At 36.3% G+C, this 17200-nt stretch overlaps 1 protein-coding gene across 1 annotated transcript in view; it reads right to left on the bottom strand.

Annotated features, from left to right (window-relative positions):
* Positions 1-1555: 1555 nt before the first annotated feature.
* LOC138713540 (uncharacterized) overlaps positions 1556-17200 on the bottom strand; it is a 165997-nt gene continuing 150352 nt past the window's right edge. The window contains exons 13-14 of the mRNA XM_069845707.1: positions 5720-5947; positions 1556-1869 (exon numbers count right to left, since the gene is read on the bottom strand). Of these exons, the coding sequence (XP_069701808.1) occupies positions 1698-1869; positions 5720-5947 (400 nt within the window). The 3' untranslated portion in view covers positions 1556-1697. The remainder of the gene's footprint in view (positions 1870-5719; positions 5948-17200) is intronic.

Below are 17200 nucleotides of genomic sequence, written 5' to 3'. Positions count from 1 at the left end.
TGGTCTATCCTACACATAATACATGCTTCACAATGAACTCGTAAAACCCCATCATTCATTCTCGGAAACCCTGTATTAGATAGATGTCTGTTATAGTTATATATCCGTTACTGATCCATAGCACTTCTGTCTTGTCTGATAAATTGATTTAAACGACGTTTCTGTGATGATAGACATTTTTCATTTAAAAACTGTTATTTTTCAGAATCATGTGGAAAACTAAAAGCTTCTCTTCTTCTCACTCATGAGGGAGTAGAATTTTTATTTCTGTCATTTTGCTGTTTCTCAGAAATGTCCAAATGTGGAACAAGATTCACCCTGGGTCTCCTTTGAATGCAACATGATCGAAATCATGATTCTGTGCAAAAGATGATTTTCGACAAAATGTTATACAGTAAAACCTCCATAAAATGAAACGCGATCGTTCCAGAATTTTTTTTCCGTTTTCACAGGTTTTCATTTTACAAAGGGTTGAGTTTTGGCAAAACTAAGAGCAGACTACTGCAATATGCTCACTGTAGGAAGAACACAATGAAGAAATAATTTGAAATAAAAGTTACTACAGTACATCCAAAGTGAATTTTATTTTCATAATTAACTTACGTAATTGCAGCCTCTCTCTCTCTCCCTCTCTCTCTGCGCCCTAGTTTCTTGGCCCCCACATTTCTTTTAAAGCGTATTGCCGCGACTTTTTTTTGAAGGAAACGTTGTAGGATTTCCTTCAAGTCCTGCACCAATTCAGAGTGTAAATTGCGCCCTGATCGATCGGTTGTGTAACTGAAGTTGTGTTTGATGGAAAATAGATTAAATTCACGTTAGACAAATCAATCCTTGGATGGTAGATAGCATTGTCTAAAAAACAGTATGACCTTACGACCTTGACGTTTCATTGCTCCATTAAAATTATGATGTCACTCTTCCATGATAGAACTGATCATCTACACTTTTTTTTATTAAATCGCACAGTTTTACTTTATTCCCACTGTTATTTAACACAGTACTGGCATATTAACACAAAACTCAGAATAAATAAACGGAAATATGAAACTAAATTGACACTACATTACAATTATTCACAGTTTTATTCTATTCCCAATGTCCTTTATCACTGTATTGGCTTTTTAGCACAAAACTGAGAATAAATAAAAGAAAATGCAAGAGGGTTGGAAGAAGTAACCTGCCCGAGTCCTTGACAATAAGCAGCATACAATAGTGACATGGTTAGAGAAGCTTCACCCCCAACGCCTGACAAAGAATAGCAAAAGTCTTCCAGGTCATTGCATGTACAGTCACACAAAAAATTATGTCATGCTTCGTACAGTATTAACACAAAATTAAAAATGGTTTGACAGAATTTAGCAACAGTTATGCTTAAAATTATCCGTTTTAGTCAGATTTTTTACCTAAATGGTGCCCAAAAATGATTCCGTTTTCGCGTTAGGCAGTTTTCCGTTTCCAAATTTATTTTTTGTTTGTGCAGGTTTTACAGAGGGTACGTTTTAGCAAAGTTTTACTGTAATACATGTTGTTGAGTTAGTTGACTGCAGAAACTTCCTTCTGTCATACAGAATAAGTTTAATCACAGATTTCCAAACTAAAACTAAATTGTGTTCTACAGTTACATTTCACTGCGAAGTTCAATTCTCCATTCACATTTCACATCACATTTCTTGGTTCATATACACCCAGCACTCTGCTTACTCCAACCTCCCTGTCTGCCTCTTAGGAATGGCAGAATCAGGCACTCCATACTGCTTCAACCCCAGAGCATTCAGTAGAGCTTTTGGTGAAGGATCACGACCTCTGAACCTCCTGAACACTTCTGCAGGGTGGCAGCCCCCTCCAAGAGCAAGGAACGTGGAACGAAACCTGAAACAACGAATGTGATGTATGTAGTGCACAACTAACCAACGACAATGACAGAGCAGCAGCAGCAGCAGTCTAATGCTCTAATGTTGATGTTCCATCATTTTCTGTCTTGCTTCCCAATAATATTTTGTAAATTATGATAATTCACTTCCTTCCACTTTGATGATGGTTGGGCATGTTGAAAGGTGCAATTTGTACATAGTAGATGTTGGATCATTGCATAATAGACACTGTGGAAACGAGTATATGCATATTCTAAACAGGTGCGCAGCTATACAATCGTGTCCTGATGCCAGTTTAAAAACTGTCATTGCTTCTTTTTGTAGTCATCTGGTATTAAGTTCTTATCAACTTTTGGAATTTCTCAAATTGTACCATTGCTCTTTGTCTTAAGTTCTGATATCAAGATATTACTGATTTGTTGTTTAATAATTAATTTGACTGAATGAAATTAGAGTAGGCCTATATGTTCTTTATATTGAAGCGTGGAGGTTCCTTCTTTTTTTTTTTTTTAGTAAGTTGATCGACTTGTCCATTTCCCCTAATACCACAATGTGCAGGAATCAATTGCAAAACTATAACTTTTCACAAATGTTTCAGGAGAGGAACAGTTTTTTTTTCTTATTCTGTCACTGTTTTATTAGTGATACAGTAATCAAATGAAATGACCGGCAGAACAGATGTAGAATCACTAAGAGTAACAACATGTCTTATGTACAATGTTATTTTTTTTGTAGTGGGTTATTTTACAATGCTTTATCAACTGCCGTCATTATCTAACATCTGAATGATTATTGTTTAGTCAACTGTCAGAACACAGGTCTTAACCTCACAAGGCACCACTTATGACGTAACTAGGCCAGGAAATAATGGGTTAGGGTGGCCAGTTCCTTTCCTCCTCCATTGCATACATCGCCGACTAGCTACAAATTACACTTGTCAGACTTTAGATGCATACAAACTAGAGATGAACAACGATCGAGAAAACGAGACTAACAGCGCCCGCAAAGCTGAAAACCCGCACGACAATGTTGTATTATGTCGCGTCCTTGACGTAAACACTACCATGTCTTTCGAGACTCGATATTGATCATCTCCCGAAATCCCGAAGCAACCTTCAATCGCCACAGTTGTTTATACCAGACTGAACTTTTATCTACTTTGGCAACTGTTATAATTATATGTATAAATAATCAAGTAGCCTATTTGAAATATCTCTATTCTTTCAGTGTATAATAATCTGTTCCCCAGTCTTTATTTAATTACTAAGCCCTTATTAAAAGGCCAGAAATTTTATTTTCATATATTTAAGATCAAGTGTGCAATCTCAAGTAAAAAGATATTAATGCCATGTTTTATATTTCTTAGAAATGCAAATTTATTTGAGAACTGTTTTTTTTTTCTATTTATATAACCATAGGTAATATCATATAATAGAACCAGAACATTTTGATAACTAAGATACTGTTCTGTTTTGTCCTTTTTCCTCATTTAAACATTGATGTTATTTATTTCAATGATGTATGTTATTCAAAGTGACGAAATCTTTCCACACCGACCAAATGCTATTTCGAGAATGACGAGAGAGACTCGAAGCATAGCGAGAATGACAAGCAGAGATTCGAAAGACAAATGCAGCAAACACAGCAAGTGAGAGCGGCATTTAGTTTTGTTCATCTCTGATACAAACAATTATTCTTCTTCTGACACATATCGTCAAGTGAGATGTACTGTCTGATAATAGATATACATATCAGTCAGAACCTCAATCAGTGGATTGTCTGAATGATATGAAGGTAATAATACCGGTAAAATGAATCCAGGGTCCAGCACCGAAAGTTACCCAGTACTTGCTCAGGTTGAGGGAAACCCCCAGAAAAAATCTCAACTTGTCCCAACCAGGATTTGAACCCAGGCCCACTCGTTTCACGGCCAGGCATGCTAACCATTACTTCACAGCGATGGACTTTTAGTTGTTGTGGAGCTACATTAATTGCTTGTACTTTCGCCATCAAAGTGTGTAGATAATTTACCAGTTGAAAAATAGAGGGAGAACAGTTCACATGCAATTCCAGCTCTTGCTGAGCTTTCCCTGTAAATGAGGGAACCCATTCGTATAAATATGTATCCACGACAATGAAAGAAGGACGGAAGAATCTACAAGGGACTTGAGAACTGACGAAACAATAGTGTTATCTCACCGTTCAGTACTGAAATATTTTAATAATTTTGAAGAGAAAAAAAGCCAAAAGAAGACCTAACTCATTAGCATGTAAAGAAGTCTATCTACATGCAGGGATGAACATTCATCCAGATTCGAACCAGAGACTTTCATCCTTCACCATAATAGTAACTACGAAAAGTAATAATTACATTGGACTGCATGTTTCTGGAGTTTGCTAGAAAATAAGTATCTTTTATTAATTTCGACAAGCTGAATTAAAAAAATAAGATCACTTTTTTTCCTATCATGTAACACTCTTTAATAATTCATGTTTCTCCTCACAAATGAAGGGTACACGGGAATAACGATCAAGGTCCATTTTAGAAAGTTTCGAGAAAAACGAATTTTAAAGTTTAAGCACTTAATACTTTGTTATGTGTGTATTTAATAGAAACTGACGTAGTGGAACGTCAAGAACGATTATTTCTTATTACTAGCTAGACCACATGATAGCACTTCCTTTCCACTATAAGATAGCATTATTAACTCAATTTCGATTTTTGATGGACCTTGATCGTTTTTCTCGTGTACCCTGCAAATGTTAATAAAATTCTGCAAGTCACTAAATTGCTATGCTTGTTGATAATGTGTCTTTTACTAATTTTGACATGTTGAGTTCAAAAATAGAATCAGTTTTCTCCTATCACGTACCATACCACTGTTCCACAATTTACTTTTCTTCTTAAAAATTGTACTGGAATTGTGCATGCAACTAATTAAGTTTACAGCACTAATTTATCATGTATTGTTGTTGATATTAAATTATATCATAATAATACCACTTTATTAAAATCACAATGAAGCATTTTCATTCTTTTCTGAACTTGACAGGCAACATGAAGAGGAATTTGTATCATATTTTTCTCAGAATGGCATGCTTTGTATTGCCATGATATTCTTGGTTTGGTGACTGCCTTGGGAGCCTCTATGTCCCATGTAATTGGAGATTGTAGATTCATTCAAAGTTAGTCTAAAAGGTGTGCTTGCGTGTAATGATGTAAACAGGCGTCTGTTCCAATTGCTTATTCAGCTCATTTGAAGGAAACATTAAAACTTGAACATTTTGCTTGAGAAAGTTAAATACAATGAACGTAATTGGAAAGTGTGTGGAGATTTAAAAGTTATAGGTATTCTTCTAGAATAACAGTCAGGTTTTACAAAAATGTTGTGTTTCATATGTGATTGGGATAGTCGAGCCCAATCTGAACACTAGACAAAGAAATGAGTGGAAATAGAGAGAATGTCTCATGCCAGGATAAGAAACTATAGTCTATGAAAGTCTAGTGAACCTACTACTTTTGCCATCTTTGCATATCAAATTAGATTTAATGAAGCAATATTATGTGAAGGCTTTAGATAAGGATGGCAAATGTAGAAAGTTTCCTGCTTTATCTGATGCCAACTCTTTCATTTGAAGAAACAATGACTGATGCTGAAAAACAAGCATAGGCTGGACTTAGAAGTGTAACTAGAACCTTATTAGGAAATTACAGAGTTCTAGATTATAAAAGTGTTGTTGAAAATATGCTTGACAACAGGAAACCAATTACTAACTTGCACTTAAATAACAAGAAAAGTAAAACTGGTTAATAAAACAACAGTTTGACAAAAACAAAAACAACACACCTCTTGCCAATGCAAGACAATTCATCCCTATTGTCGAGTCCAGCTTCACGAAATGCACTGAACACATCTGCTGCCAGAACGCGAGACCACAAGTGGCAGTAGTATGCCGCACTCCACTCCTCACAGACTATGGCAGTGAGGGAGCAAGGGTGCGAGTCCTTCTCGTCCAAAGGGAAGGCCAAGTACTGGGGCCACAGGTTGCGCACCACATCCAACCAGAAGTCTTTTCTGAAACATTCATAAACTGTTAGTTTTTTGGTTGGTTCGTTGGTGTTTATGCCTGTATTCATTAATTTATTTTATTCGGTTATTTTACGACGTTGCATCAACATCTAGGTTATTTAGTGTCTGAATGAAATGAAGGTGATAATGCCGGTGAAATGAGTCCGGGGTCCAGCACCGAAAGTTACACAGCATTTGCTTGTATTGAAGGAAAACCCCGGAAAAAACTTCAACCTGGTAACTTGCCCCGACCGGGATTCGAACCCGGGCCACCTGGTTTCATGGCCAGACGCGCTGACCGTTACTCCACAGGTGTGGACTGTATTCATGAAGTTGCAAGGCCGGCAGCATACTGCATCGGACATTGTCTCAGACAGGACACTTTTGTCTCAGACTGCCCAATGTGACGGTGATTACATGCATTCTTATGAGGCTGCAGCATAGTGCATTGGACGAATGTCATATTCGATGCAGTATGCTGCCAGCCTAAAACTGCATGTGTTGAGACACACTGTTGCCACTATGTACTGACTAGTCTGATCTTCAACTCAACTTCTCTTATACACATTTGTCTGTGACAAACGAAAAAAAATTCTAATTAAGCTTCTGAAGTTCAATCATGTTGACTACCATAAGGTGAACGGTTACAATTAAATGGACTAACAGCACTCATGATGACTTTACTCATGTAATCTGATTATCTACCAGAGTTGTTGGGTTGACAATATGAAATTACCCCTGAAAGGCTGTTGCATGCATCCATACATACATACATACATACATACATACATACATACATACATACATACATACATACATACATACATACATACATACATAACAGTGGACATCTGCCGCTTCATCACTTGCTGGACATCTACAACCATTGGAGCCCGCATCACAGAGGATACCTGCCGCATCATCTCTTGCCGGACAGCAGCAACCCCTGCATTTCGCGGCGAACTCGCAATGGGAGACATCGTCAGCACAGCGGAGAAGTTATGCAGCTGTTGCAAGAGGACCTCAGCAGGTAATTCAAGCAAAGACATTCAAACTTTTCGTTAAAACTAAGACCAATCATAGTACTGAGCACATGAAAGCTATCGTTAAAAGGAATGTGAACCCAATTGAAATGAAGGTAGGCATCAATTCATTCAAGGGACTACACAAGGGGCAGTTACTAATAGAGTCAGGAAATGAAACGGACATTGATACAATTTGTAAAACTATCAATGAAAAGTGTGGAGAAGAGCTTGAAGCAAGGGCATCAAAACTAAGGAATCCCAGAATAATTATCTTCAACGTACCAGATGAAATTACTACCGACAACATAGTAGGAGCCATTACAACACAGAACCCGGAGTTGGGACAATACGAAAAAGAAGTGCAGCCAAAGTTTAGTTTTGAAGACCGAAAGAAAAACACAAACATAGTTATTGAAGTAAGTGCAGAAGCACGAAAACAAATTATAGGGCGAAAGTTGAAAATTGGCTGGAATATGTGTAACTGGGATGACTATATAAGAATAAGCCATTGCTTCAAATGCTGCAAATATAACCATAGGGCTCAAGAATGCAAAGGAAATCAAACATGTCCAAATTGCACCCAAACTCATGCACTGAAGGACTGCAAAGTGAACAAAGTAGACTACAAATGTATCAATTGCGTAAACTATAATAAGCATAGTAAAGAGAATGTAGTTAACGTCAATCACTCCACGCTCGATTCAAACTGTCCTTGCCATCAGGCCGCAATATTAAGGTATCAACAAAGCATTGGCTACTAACATGGCTCATAGGAATAACCATAGGATAAATTGCTTCCAGCTCAATTTACAGCATTCACGAGCAGCCACTAGCAATCTTGTGCAACTTCTAAATGAACACAGAGTCGATATAGCCTGTATACAGGAGCCATACACACTGAACAATAAACCTGCAGGATTACCAAAATCATTCAAAGTGTACGTCTGTGGAAATGGAAGGAAGAGATCAGCTATTATTATAAACAATGCGATGCCACATTAATCACACAATTGTCCAGCGAGGACTGTGTCGTCGTCGAAGTAACGACGGGAGTGATCAAGTTCTGTGCTGTTAGCATGTATTTCGATTGCAGAAGAGACATAGAAGAAGATATTCGGGAACTGGAAAAAATAATAGACTACGCTAAGGGAAACGGTTTGCTTATAGCCATGGACAGTAATTCTAGAAGCAGAATGTGGCATGACACTGTAACCAACCAACGCGGACAAAATCTGGAAGAATTTTTTATTTGTAACAACCTCTATGTTATGAATGAAACTACTGGTGCTGCGACTTTCCAATCCAGTAGAGGAAGTAGTCGCGTTGACTTAACAATAATTAATAACAAATTGCTTCGTTATTTTTCTGAGTGGCAGTGCGGGGAGGAAGAAAGTTGCTCGGACCACAACATCATAAAATTCAGAATTGAAAGTTCTAACATTGGAGAATGCAAGACGAGCTACTTGGGAGTATGTTACATCACTAAGCAGGAGAATTATAAGAAGTTTCAAACTAGTCTGGTCAACAATTTCATCTCTACCTTCAACTGCTCCAACCAACTAGAAGTAACGAAGCTCGACAAGGAATTACGAGAAAAAACTAAACAGTACAACGCTGAAGCATTAATACAGGACTGTTTCTCGTGTATAACAGCAGCATGCAATACAGCTTTTAGGATCTCAAGAAGTAAAAAGCAAATAACAGGTAGAACTGTTCCATGGTGGTCCACAGAACTACAAATACTACGGAAATAAACAAATGCACTACGTCGAAGATACCAACGAACTCGGAACAATGAAGACCTAAGGAGCGAGCGGAAAACACAGTACATGGAAGGAAAAAGGTTATACCAATCCAGAATAGAGGAAGAAAAATTTAAATCCTGGCAAAAACACTGCTCCTCAATTGAAGGGAACAATCCATGGGATACAATTTATAAAATCGCGTCTGGAAAAGCAAGAACCATGACCTGCCTCTCAACTCTTCAAACATCAGCTGGAACCTTCACCTATAATGCAGAAAGCACGATTAGTCATATGTTAGATGCTTTCGCCCCCAAGGACGAAGAGATCAACGATAGTGCAAGTCATAAGCGAATTAGAGAGCTAACAACGGAGGCCATACGTACTGAAGATGATAAACTCTTCACTCGTGAAGAAATTTTATATACGATAAAACAATTCAATCCTAAAAAAGCACCCGGGGAAGATGGACTGACAAGCGAGATACTCCTTCAAGTTTTCAAAGCTTTTCCAGCATTTATGACTGAGATATACAATAAATGTCTCAAAGAAAGCTGTTTCCCACAACAATGGAAGAAATCTAACATAGTGGCGATAATTAAACCTGGCAAAGAAGAGGTTAAGGATGTGTCAAAATATCGACCTATCAGCTTGCTAAACGTGGCGGGTAAAGTCCTAGACAAATTAATGATTAACAGAATCCTGCATCATGTGCATACTAATACTGCTGGTTTGAACAGGAATCAATATGGTTTCATGCCCCAAAAAGGAACAGTGGACGCATTGATGGCGGCTAAGGAGATCATTGAAGAAAACTTAAGTGAAAATAACTGTATTGCAGTAGTTAGCTTGGACGTCCGAGGAGCATTTGATGCGGCTTGGTGGCCAGGCATTCTTTACAATCTTAGAGAACTGAAATGTCCTAAGAATCTCTTTAATCTTGCAAGAAGTTATTTCAGCAATAGAATTGCTGCTCTAGGGACTATTACTTTTAAAATAGAGAGACCTGTGACTATGGGATGTCCACAAGGTTCTTGCAGCGGTCCTGGGTTCTGGAATATACTGTATAATTCGCTGCTCAATTTGGACTTCACTCATCGTACGAGGGTCATTGCTTTCGCGGACGACTTAATGGTTCTAACGCAAGGAAAAACCACTACGGATGCAGAGAATTATGCCAACCTAGATTTGAAGAAAATTGAAAAATGGACGAGAGAAAACAAAATGCACTTCAATGAAAAGAAGTCCAAAACATTATTGATATCAAGGAAAAGATCAGGAGACGACAAAACACTGAACATCTACTTAAACAATAAACGTCTGGAGCAAGTATCCGAACTAAAGTACTTGGGTATCTATCTCGATACCAGATTTAATTTTGACAAACATGTAGATTACATTACAGAGAAATGCACTCCGATAATAAACATGCTAGCAAGAGTAGCTAAACTCAAATGGGGTCTAGAACATCGGGCACTAAAAACCATATACATGGGTGCAATTGAACCAGTACTAACATATGGTGCACCGATATGGGAGAAGGCCTTAACAAAACAAAACAACTTAAGGAAATATCAACGTGTTCAAAGACTAATGAACATAAAAGAGCGAAGGCATTTAGAACACTTTCATATGACGCCTCATGTGTAATAGCAGGAGTTCTTCCAATTCGTCTAGTCATAGAAGAAAAGGTCAGAATTTATAGAGCCACTCACAAAAACATGGAGTACGATGCACCTCTGGAAGTGATTCACTGGCCACACCCAGCTGAAGAACCACTCATAAGAGCGCCTATGGAGAATACGGCAAACAAAATAGATATATACACGGATGGAAGTAAAATCGGAGGAAAAGTTGGAGCTGCTGCGGTCATAATCCAAAACGACATGGTCATCCACCGATCCAAATACAAACTGCATGAAAAATGTTCTAACAATCAGGCAGAACAAATAGCAATCTTGAAGGTACTACAACACATTGAGAATGTAGAAATAACAGAAGAAACAGAGAATATTGCAGTAGTTAACACAGACAGCAAAGTGACACTGGACACTTTACAGAACAAGAATAAACATAATCCAATAATTGAAAATATAAAGAGAGAATTGAAAAAATTGGAGAGACAGCAATGGACAGTTCTCTTTAGGTGGGTGAAGGCCCATGTCGGAATAGTAGGGAATGAGATAGCTGACCGTCTTGCCAAACAAGCCGCCATAGAAGATGAAGGGGAAATAGCTTATAACAAAATACCGAGAGATACCATAGTAACAGAAGAGAGAGAAAAGACCTTAAGAAAATGGCAAGAGCAGTGGACTATCTCAACTAAGGGCGCAATAACGAAATAATTCTTCCCATCAATTAAAGATAGATTGAAGATAAATTTACCTGTCGGGGCAGAATTTACTTCTATTGTGACAGGTCACGGCTTCACAAGATCGTACCTTCACAGATTCAAGATTATTCCAACTCCAACGTGCCCTTGCAGACTAAAAGAAGAGCAGACAGTCAACCATATAATATTAAGATGTGCCACACTGATAAAAGAAAGAAGAATCCTACGAGCTAGTATAATACGCACAGGTCAAACCTGGCCTCCACCTTTTGATCAGTTCACAACAGCATACCTCAAAAGCTTCAGAAAATTTATAAAATCCATAGAATTTGGCAAAATGTAACAGAAATTGAAATTAGAAATAATACTAACAATGATGGTAACCTAAAATATAAGAAGTACAATTAGGCAACACTTCTATCTATATGAATTTCAAGATCGCAATCAAAATTGTAAATATCTTGTTCTCATAAATTATGTAACTAATTATTGTAATATTTTATGTAAACCATGTAGTATTACTCCAATGTAATGGAGCATGCTGATATACAAAAAAAAAAAAAAAAAAAAAAACATACATACATACATACATACATACATACATACACACATACATACATACACACACACATACATACATACAGGACAATAATTTGGTTAAATTATAACTCTACCATTGCTGCTACCACCATTGCGACCATCACCGCCAGTATTTTAGTACAGGTATTATACATACAGGGTGGCTCACTTAACTCTTTCACCTTCAATAGAGTGTGAAATATTTCAGATATACACAAACCGATAATTAAAGTTAAATTACATCGAAGGGGACATCAGATACACGTAATGTATTTTTTGTACATGAAATAGTTTTCAAGATATTAGAGTCAACTTTATTTTTTTAAATGGCAACCAACTATATTCTGTATTGCAAATGTTGCGTTTGCTCTGTCTAATAACAACTGGCTACTTTACTCACTGTTTGAATGTCACCGGTAAGAGTAAACATAAACAATGTCTAACCAAGGATCAAACAGAGGGAGGACAATTCCAGATAGAGTTGTGTGTCAACTGAATCGCTTATTTCAGAAACCAGTCAAATGCCAAAACAAGAAAAAATGAGTGAATGGCGGCATAATGTTCTATGAGGGTATACATACATTTTAGTGCTGAAAACAGTCATGCGACAGCGCTTGACTGGTTTCTGCAGTAAACTGCGGGTACATTTTGTGTTCATAGTTTTGTGACCAACTGATTGAAAATATGTTTTGTGGTTAGCGTAGTGTTTATTTAATAATAACAATATATCGTAGTGAAATGTCTCAAAGTTCAGAAGACGAACCTGTACCTAAAAGGAAACGAGGAGTGGTAAACTAAAACGCTTATAAACGTAATACTATTTGCAATGCAAGGGTAAAAGGAGAAGGCTATGTTTCTTATTCTGGCAGGGAAGTACCTCAGAAAACCAAGCCCGACATTCTCACTTGTAAGTGCAATGCGAAATATTATTTAAACATTAATGAGGAAGTGATAAATGAAATATGAAGGTATTTTCATTTTCTTGAAAATAAAAAGTCACAAGATACCTGTATTCAGACTTTGGTTGAGGTTACTGAAGTTAAGCGTAAACGTAAAAAAACAAGGTCCAGAGCAAGAGTTAGGCAATGAAAATGTTAATGAAGGTACTTTAAAAAGACCTCAATCTTACAATTATAATTTAAGGACTGGTGGTGTACTAAACATGTTTGCAAGATTGTGTTTATGAAAATCCATGGTATTTCATGTAACAGATTAGGGAGAATTTGTCAGTTATTGCTTGAAAATACTACCCCTAAGACATTACACATTTCCTTTAAAAAAATATAGGTTTTATAACAAAATCCTAAACAATTCGAGAATTATGTCATAAAAATACGTTTGTACTACCGTACTTGTTTATTGCAGAAACCAGTTAAGTGAAAAACATTTTCGTATTTTTTACATTTATGTTAAAACGCACAAAATAATTTTTCTTAGATAAAAAGTATTGAAATATATACTACTTTCAACAAAAAATATTAAAACCACTACCAAACCATTTAGTCTGATGCTAGACAGTATTTTTTTTATTTACCCACAATTGGCTAACTTGGCGCTTGACTGGTTTCTGAAATAAGCAATTCAATTAAATCACAATCACAATGTACTGTACATTTTAATACTATGGAAATGTTGCACATGGTGGAGTGAGACATAAAAGTAGTGTACAATAGAAAATAACAATTTATTGTTCTCAAAAACCAAACACAGAATCTCCGGTGAGCAATCAGACTTCTCACAGCAGAAAGTTTATAATATATGTTTGAAGAGATTACAATTTGCATCACAACACCTCTGTGCACGCTCCATCACTGATCAATTCACTTCTGTAAGTGTTTCTGATGTTATTGCAGCACATGCAGCGGTAATACGGTCTTTCATGTTTTCCACTGTTGTTGAAAGCTACTGATACACAACATTTTTCAAATGTTCTTAGAGAAAAAAATCTATCACGGTGAGGTCAGGTAATCTCGCTGGAAATCTGTGAACAGGATTACCTCGTCTTATCCATCGACTGGGTGACATTCCAACAGTCGGTAAAGTAGTCAGTTATTATTAGACAGAGCAAACGCAACATTTGTAATACAAAACATAGCTGGTTCCCATTTCAAAAAAGAAAGTTGGTTCTAATATCTTGAAAATTATTTCATGTACAAAAAATATATTACGTGTATCAGATGTTGCATTCGATGTAATTTAACCTGTAATTGTCAATTTGTGTATATCTGAAATATTTCACACACTATCGGAGGTGAAAGAGTTAAGTGGGCACCCTTTATTATAGGTCATAATTAAAGTTTTCCTACAACTGCCCCATTTTGTGCCTGCTGGTCCTTTTATTAATTTAAACCTATTACTTACTTTTCCTGGATGTAATCAATATGATTTTTCCAAGTTAACTTTTCATCAAAATACTCTCCTAAATAATTTGCATTTTCTGTTCTTTGTAATTTAATATCTTCACACTACACATTAATCTCAAATACTTCTGGCCTTAAAATGAAAATCTTGTACATAGAAGTCGTAACTGGTACAGTAAATAACACAGTGAACAAAATGATCAACAGACACAACAGTAGGCCTATGTTGAGGATGAGAAGCACAGTGTTTGTGAGGAGTGGAGAGCAGTTTTTTGGGACACTGTTCTTCTACTCTTTATGTTCTTCTTGAATCATCTTTATTGTTGTAAACTCTCACACCTGTATCAGGTGCAGCTCGTTTGGTTGCTTGTTTTATAGAAATTAACAAAAGTTATTTATAGCTTCCTTACTTCTCTTCTACCACTTTACTTATCATGTTATGTCCTTCTGAATGGTTTTGTTTCTTACTGTCTTATATTTGAATCAGGGAATACTAAAAAGTTCTAAGTCACTATTTTTATGAAATTGATTTAATGGCGGGAAGTTATTCTTCGAAGGTAAATACAACTATATATGCAAAAACATTCTAAGTCAAGTCTCTTTGTATGGTGATATAAGAGTTATATATTGCGTAGTGAAAACAAAAACATTCTGAGTCAGTGACACAGAACCATTTTGTTTCCATTGGCCAGACTGACTCAGAACCTTTTCATTTGTATTGGCTAGACTGTTCTCCCAGTAAATTGAAACGGTGGCAGCCGAGTTTGTTTTATAAGATTTCAGTGTTAGTAAGAGATTGAAACTGGATGAAGAAAGTAAGAGAATAAATTAATCAATCAAAAAAGTTTTATTCACAGCTTCAGTTTGAGGTATGTCCTGACAAATCTAACAATCAACATCATGTTCTTGCCATTGCATTCGATTATATGCAGAACATGTCATTGCCAGTTATCCCTATACAAGGCACTTTTTATCTGAGACAGCTAAATGTCAACTCATTCTGCATTCATGATGTCAAGAAAAACCATGCAACTTTGTACATTTACCATGAAGGCATTGCAGAAAAGGCCTAATGAGGTGTGTTCCTTTGTTTTCGAATACCTTAGCTCTGTCCCAAATGATATAAAAGAAGCTCATGTTTACTCTGACAACTGTGGAGGCCAGAATAAAAACCACGCTCTTAATAGTGTATTTTTGGCCTTCACAGATTGGGGAAGATTTGAGAAAATTGAACAATTATATCCTATCAGAGGACATTCTTTTTTGCCCTGCGATAGGGATTTCGCAATTGTCAAAAGGGCCATGAGAAAACATGACAGACTTCACAGCATCAGTTGACCGAAATTATTATAACTTCAAGTGTATCTAGACAGTTTACAGTGGTACAAGTTGAAACATGTGCCATTAAAAATGTTAAAGAGTTTTACAAGAAGACATGTGTATCCCAGGAAACAAGAGAGTGACAGGTACAGAAAAAAGACAAAGTGCAATTTCGTATAAGCCCTGAAATGCATTGTACTCATGGTGGTGACAAGCTGGTAAAGGTACCATAGTCACAAGACGCCACATTGATGGGTTACTGGTAAACACGTACAAGCTATCGCACAACAATGACCCTCGACCATCTTTTCCAGTGCGATTAACATATGAGACAGGTAAAGTACATATAAAACCACAGAAAGTACAAGACATTAGATCACTGTTGCCATATGTACCTCCAGAGTACATGGACTTTTATGAAGAGTTGTTAAACTGGCCCACTGGAGGCATGGATAGTGACATGGAGGAACAAGAAGTTGATTAAAATAATAAAAACTGACCTAAAATACGTTTCTATCTAGTACATTTAGTTAAATATTCCATTAACAATTTTTCAATTTCTTATTAATTTTCCTAAAAGTAAACTGAAAGTTTCTAAGTCACATACCCTAATTTTAATTTTTTCTGGTACATTTTGTTAAAATGTGAGTTTTAGTTGACACTTTTGTTTGTACACAAAATAGTTCATACAAAATAAATATTCAATTAACAATTTTTCAATTTCTTATTAATTTTTTTTTTAAAGTAAACTAAAAGGTTCTAAGTCAGACACCCTAATTTGAATTTATTTTAGCTTTACAGAAGAAAAAAAAATTTTGATCATGATTTAGCTCAAGTTTAGGTCATATATTAAAATGTAATTTTTTCATATTTTTAAACAAAACCTGAAAGTAGAAAAACAGTTTCTTTTAGTTTTGCAAAATACAAGATTAGTACATTTTAGTATTTCCCGATTCATTTACAATAATGAGTGTTAATCTGATTACTGAATGCATATTTTGTTCATTTATTCGTATCACTGTTTGTGTTATCGTCCTAGTGAATAGTGACAGTGCTCAAAGGGACTACAATGTTTATACAGTGGTCAGTTTTACTAAGACATATCTAGCATGAAAACCATTTTTAATATATTCTCTGACGTATAAGTACATAGCAATTTCATGTTATACAGAGTGTTTCAAAAGGTAAGATCAACCAAGAAGGAGGCGAAACAGAACTTGAATAGATTAATAATGTATATAAAACTTTCAATCTAACGATTATTCTTCTACTCAATCCTACTCGCCACACACCCACTTCCAATACTTTAATTGACCTAATCATTACAAATAATCCTGATAGATTTCTAACTTCAGGACAGTTACCGGTTCCAGGAATATCTGATCATGATCTTATTTTTGCCGAGTACTCTCTTCAGTGCCTGAAAACTGTAGCTAAGATAATTACTTACAGAGATCTAAAATGCATTGACAACGACCAACTAGCTTCTGATGCCCTACAAATGCCATGGCATACTATTTTTAATTTAATCACAGTTGACGAAAAAGTTGCCACCTTTAATGACATGGTAATACAATTATTCGACAAACATGCACCTTTAAAGAAAAGACCTGCACCACAGCTGAATGACAGTATTCGTAACCTTATGACGTCATGTGACACTGGCTTCCGGAAATACAGACACAACAAATGTGGCAAAAACTTTAACAACTATAAAAACTTAGAAACAGAACCACACAAAGCATTAGGAATGCTAAATGCCGTCACGCCCTGAGTCTTGTCGACCAATCCATCCCCCCCCCCCCCCCCGGTGTCTTTGGAATAACTTATGTGATATTAGAGTAAGGAAGAAAGCATCAGAAGCTGAAGTTATAAACATACTACTTGATAAACTCAATGAA

The sequence above is a fragment of the Periplaneta americana genome, chromosome 14, assembly GCF_040183065.1.
Source record: "Periplaneta americana isolate PAMFEO1 chromosome 14, P.americana_PAMFEO1_priV1, whole genome shotgun sequence".
Lineage (NCBI taxonomy): Eukaryota > Metazoa > Arthropoda > Insecta > Blattodea > Blattidae > Periplaneta > Periplaneta americana.
This window is presented reverse-complemented; position numbering and strand designations above follow the sequence as displayed.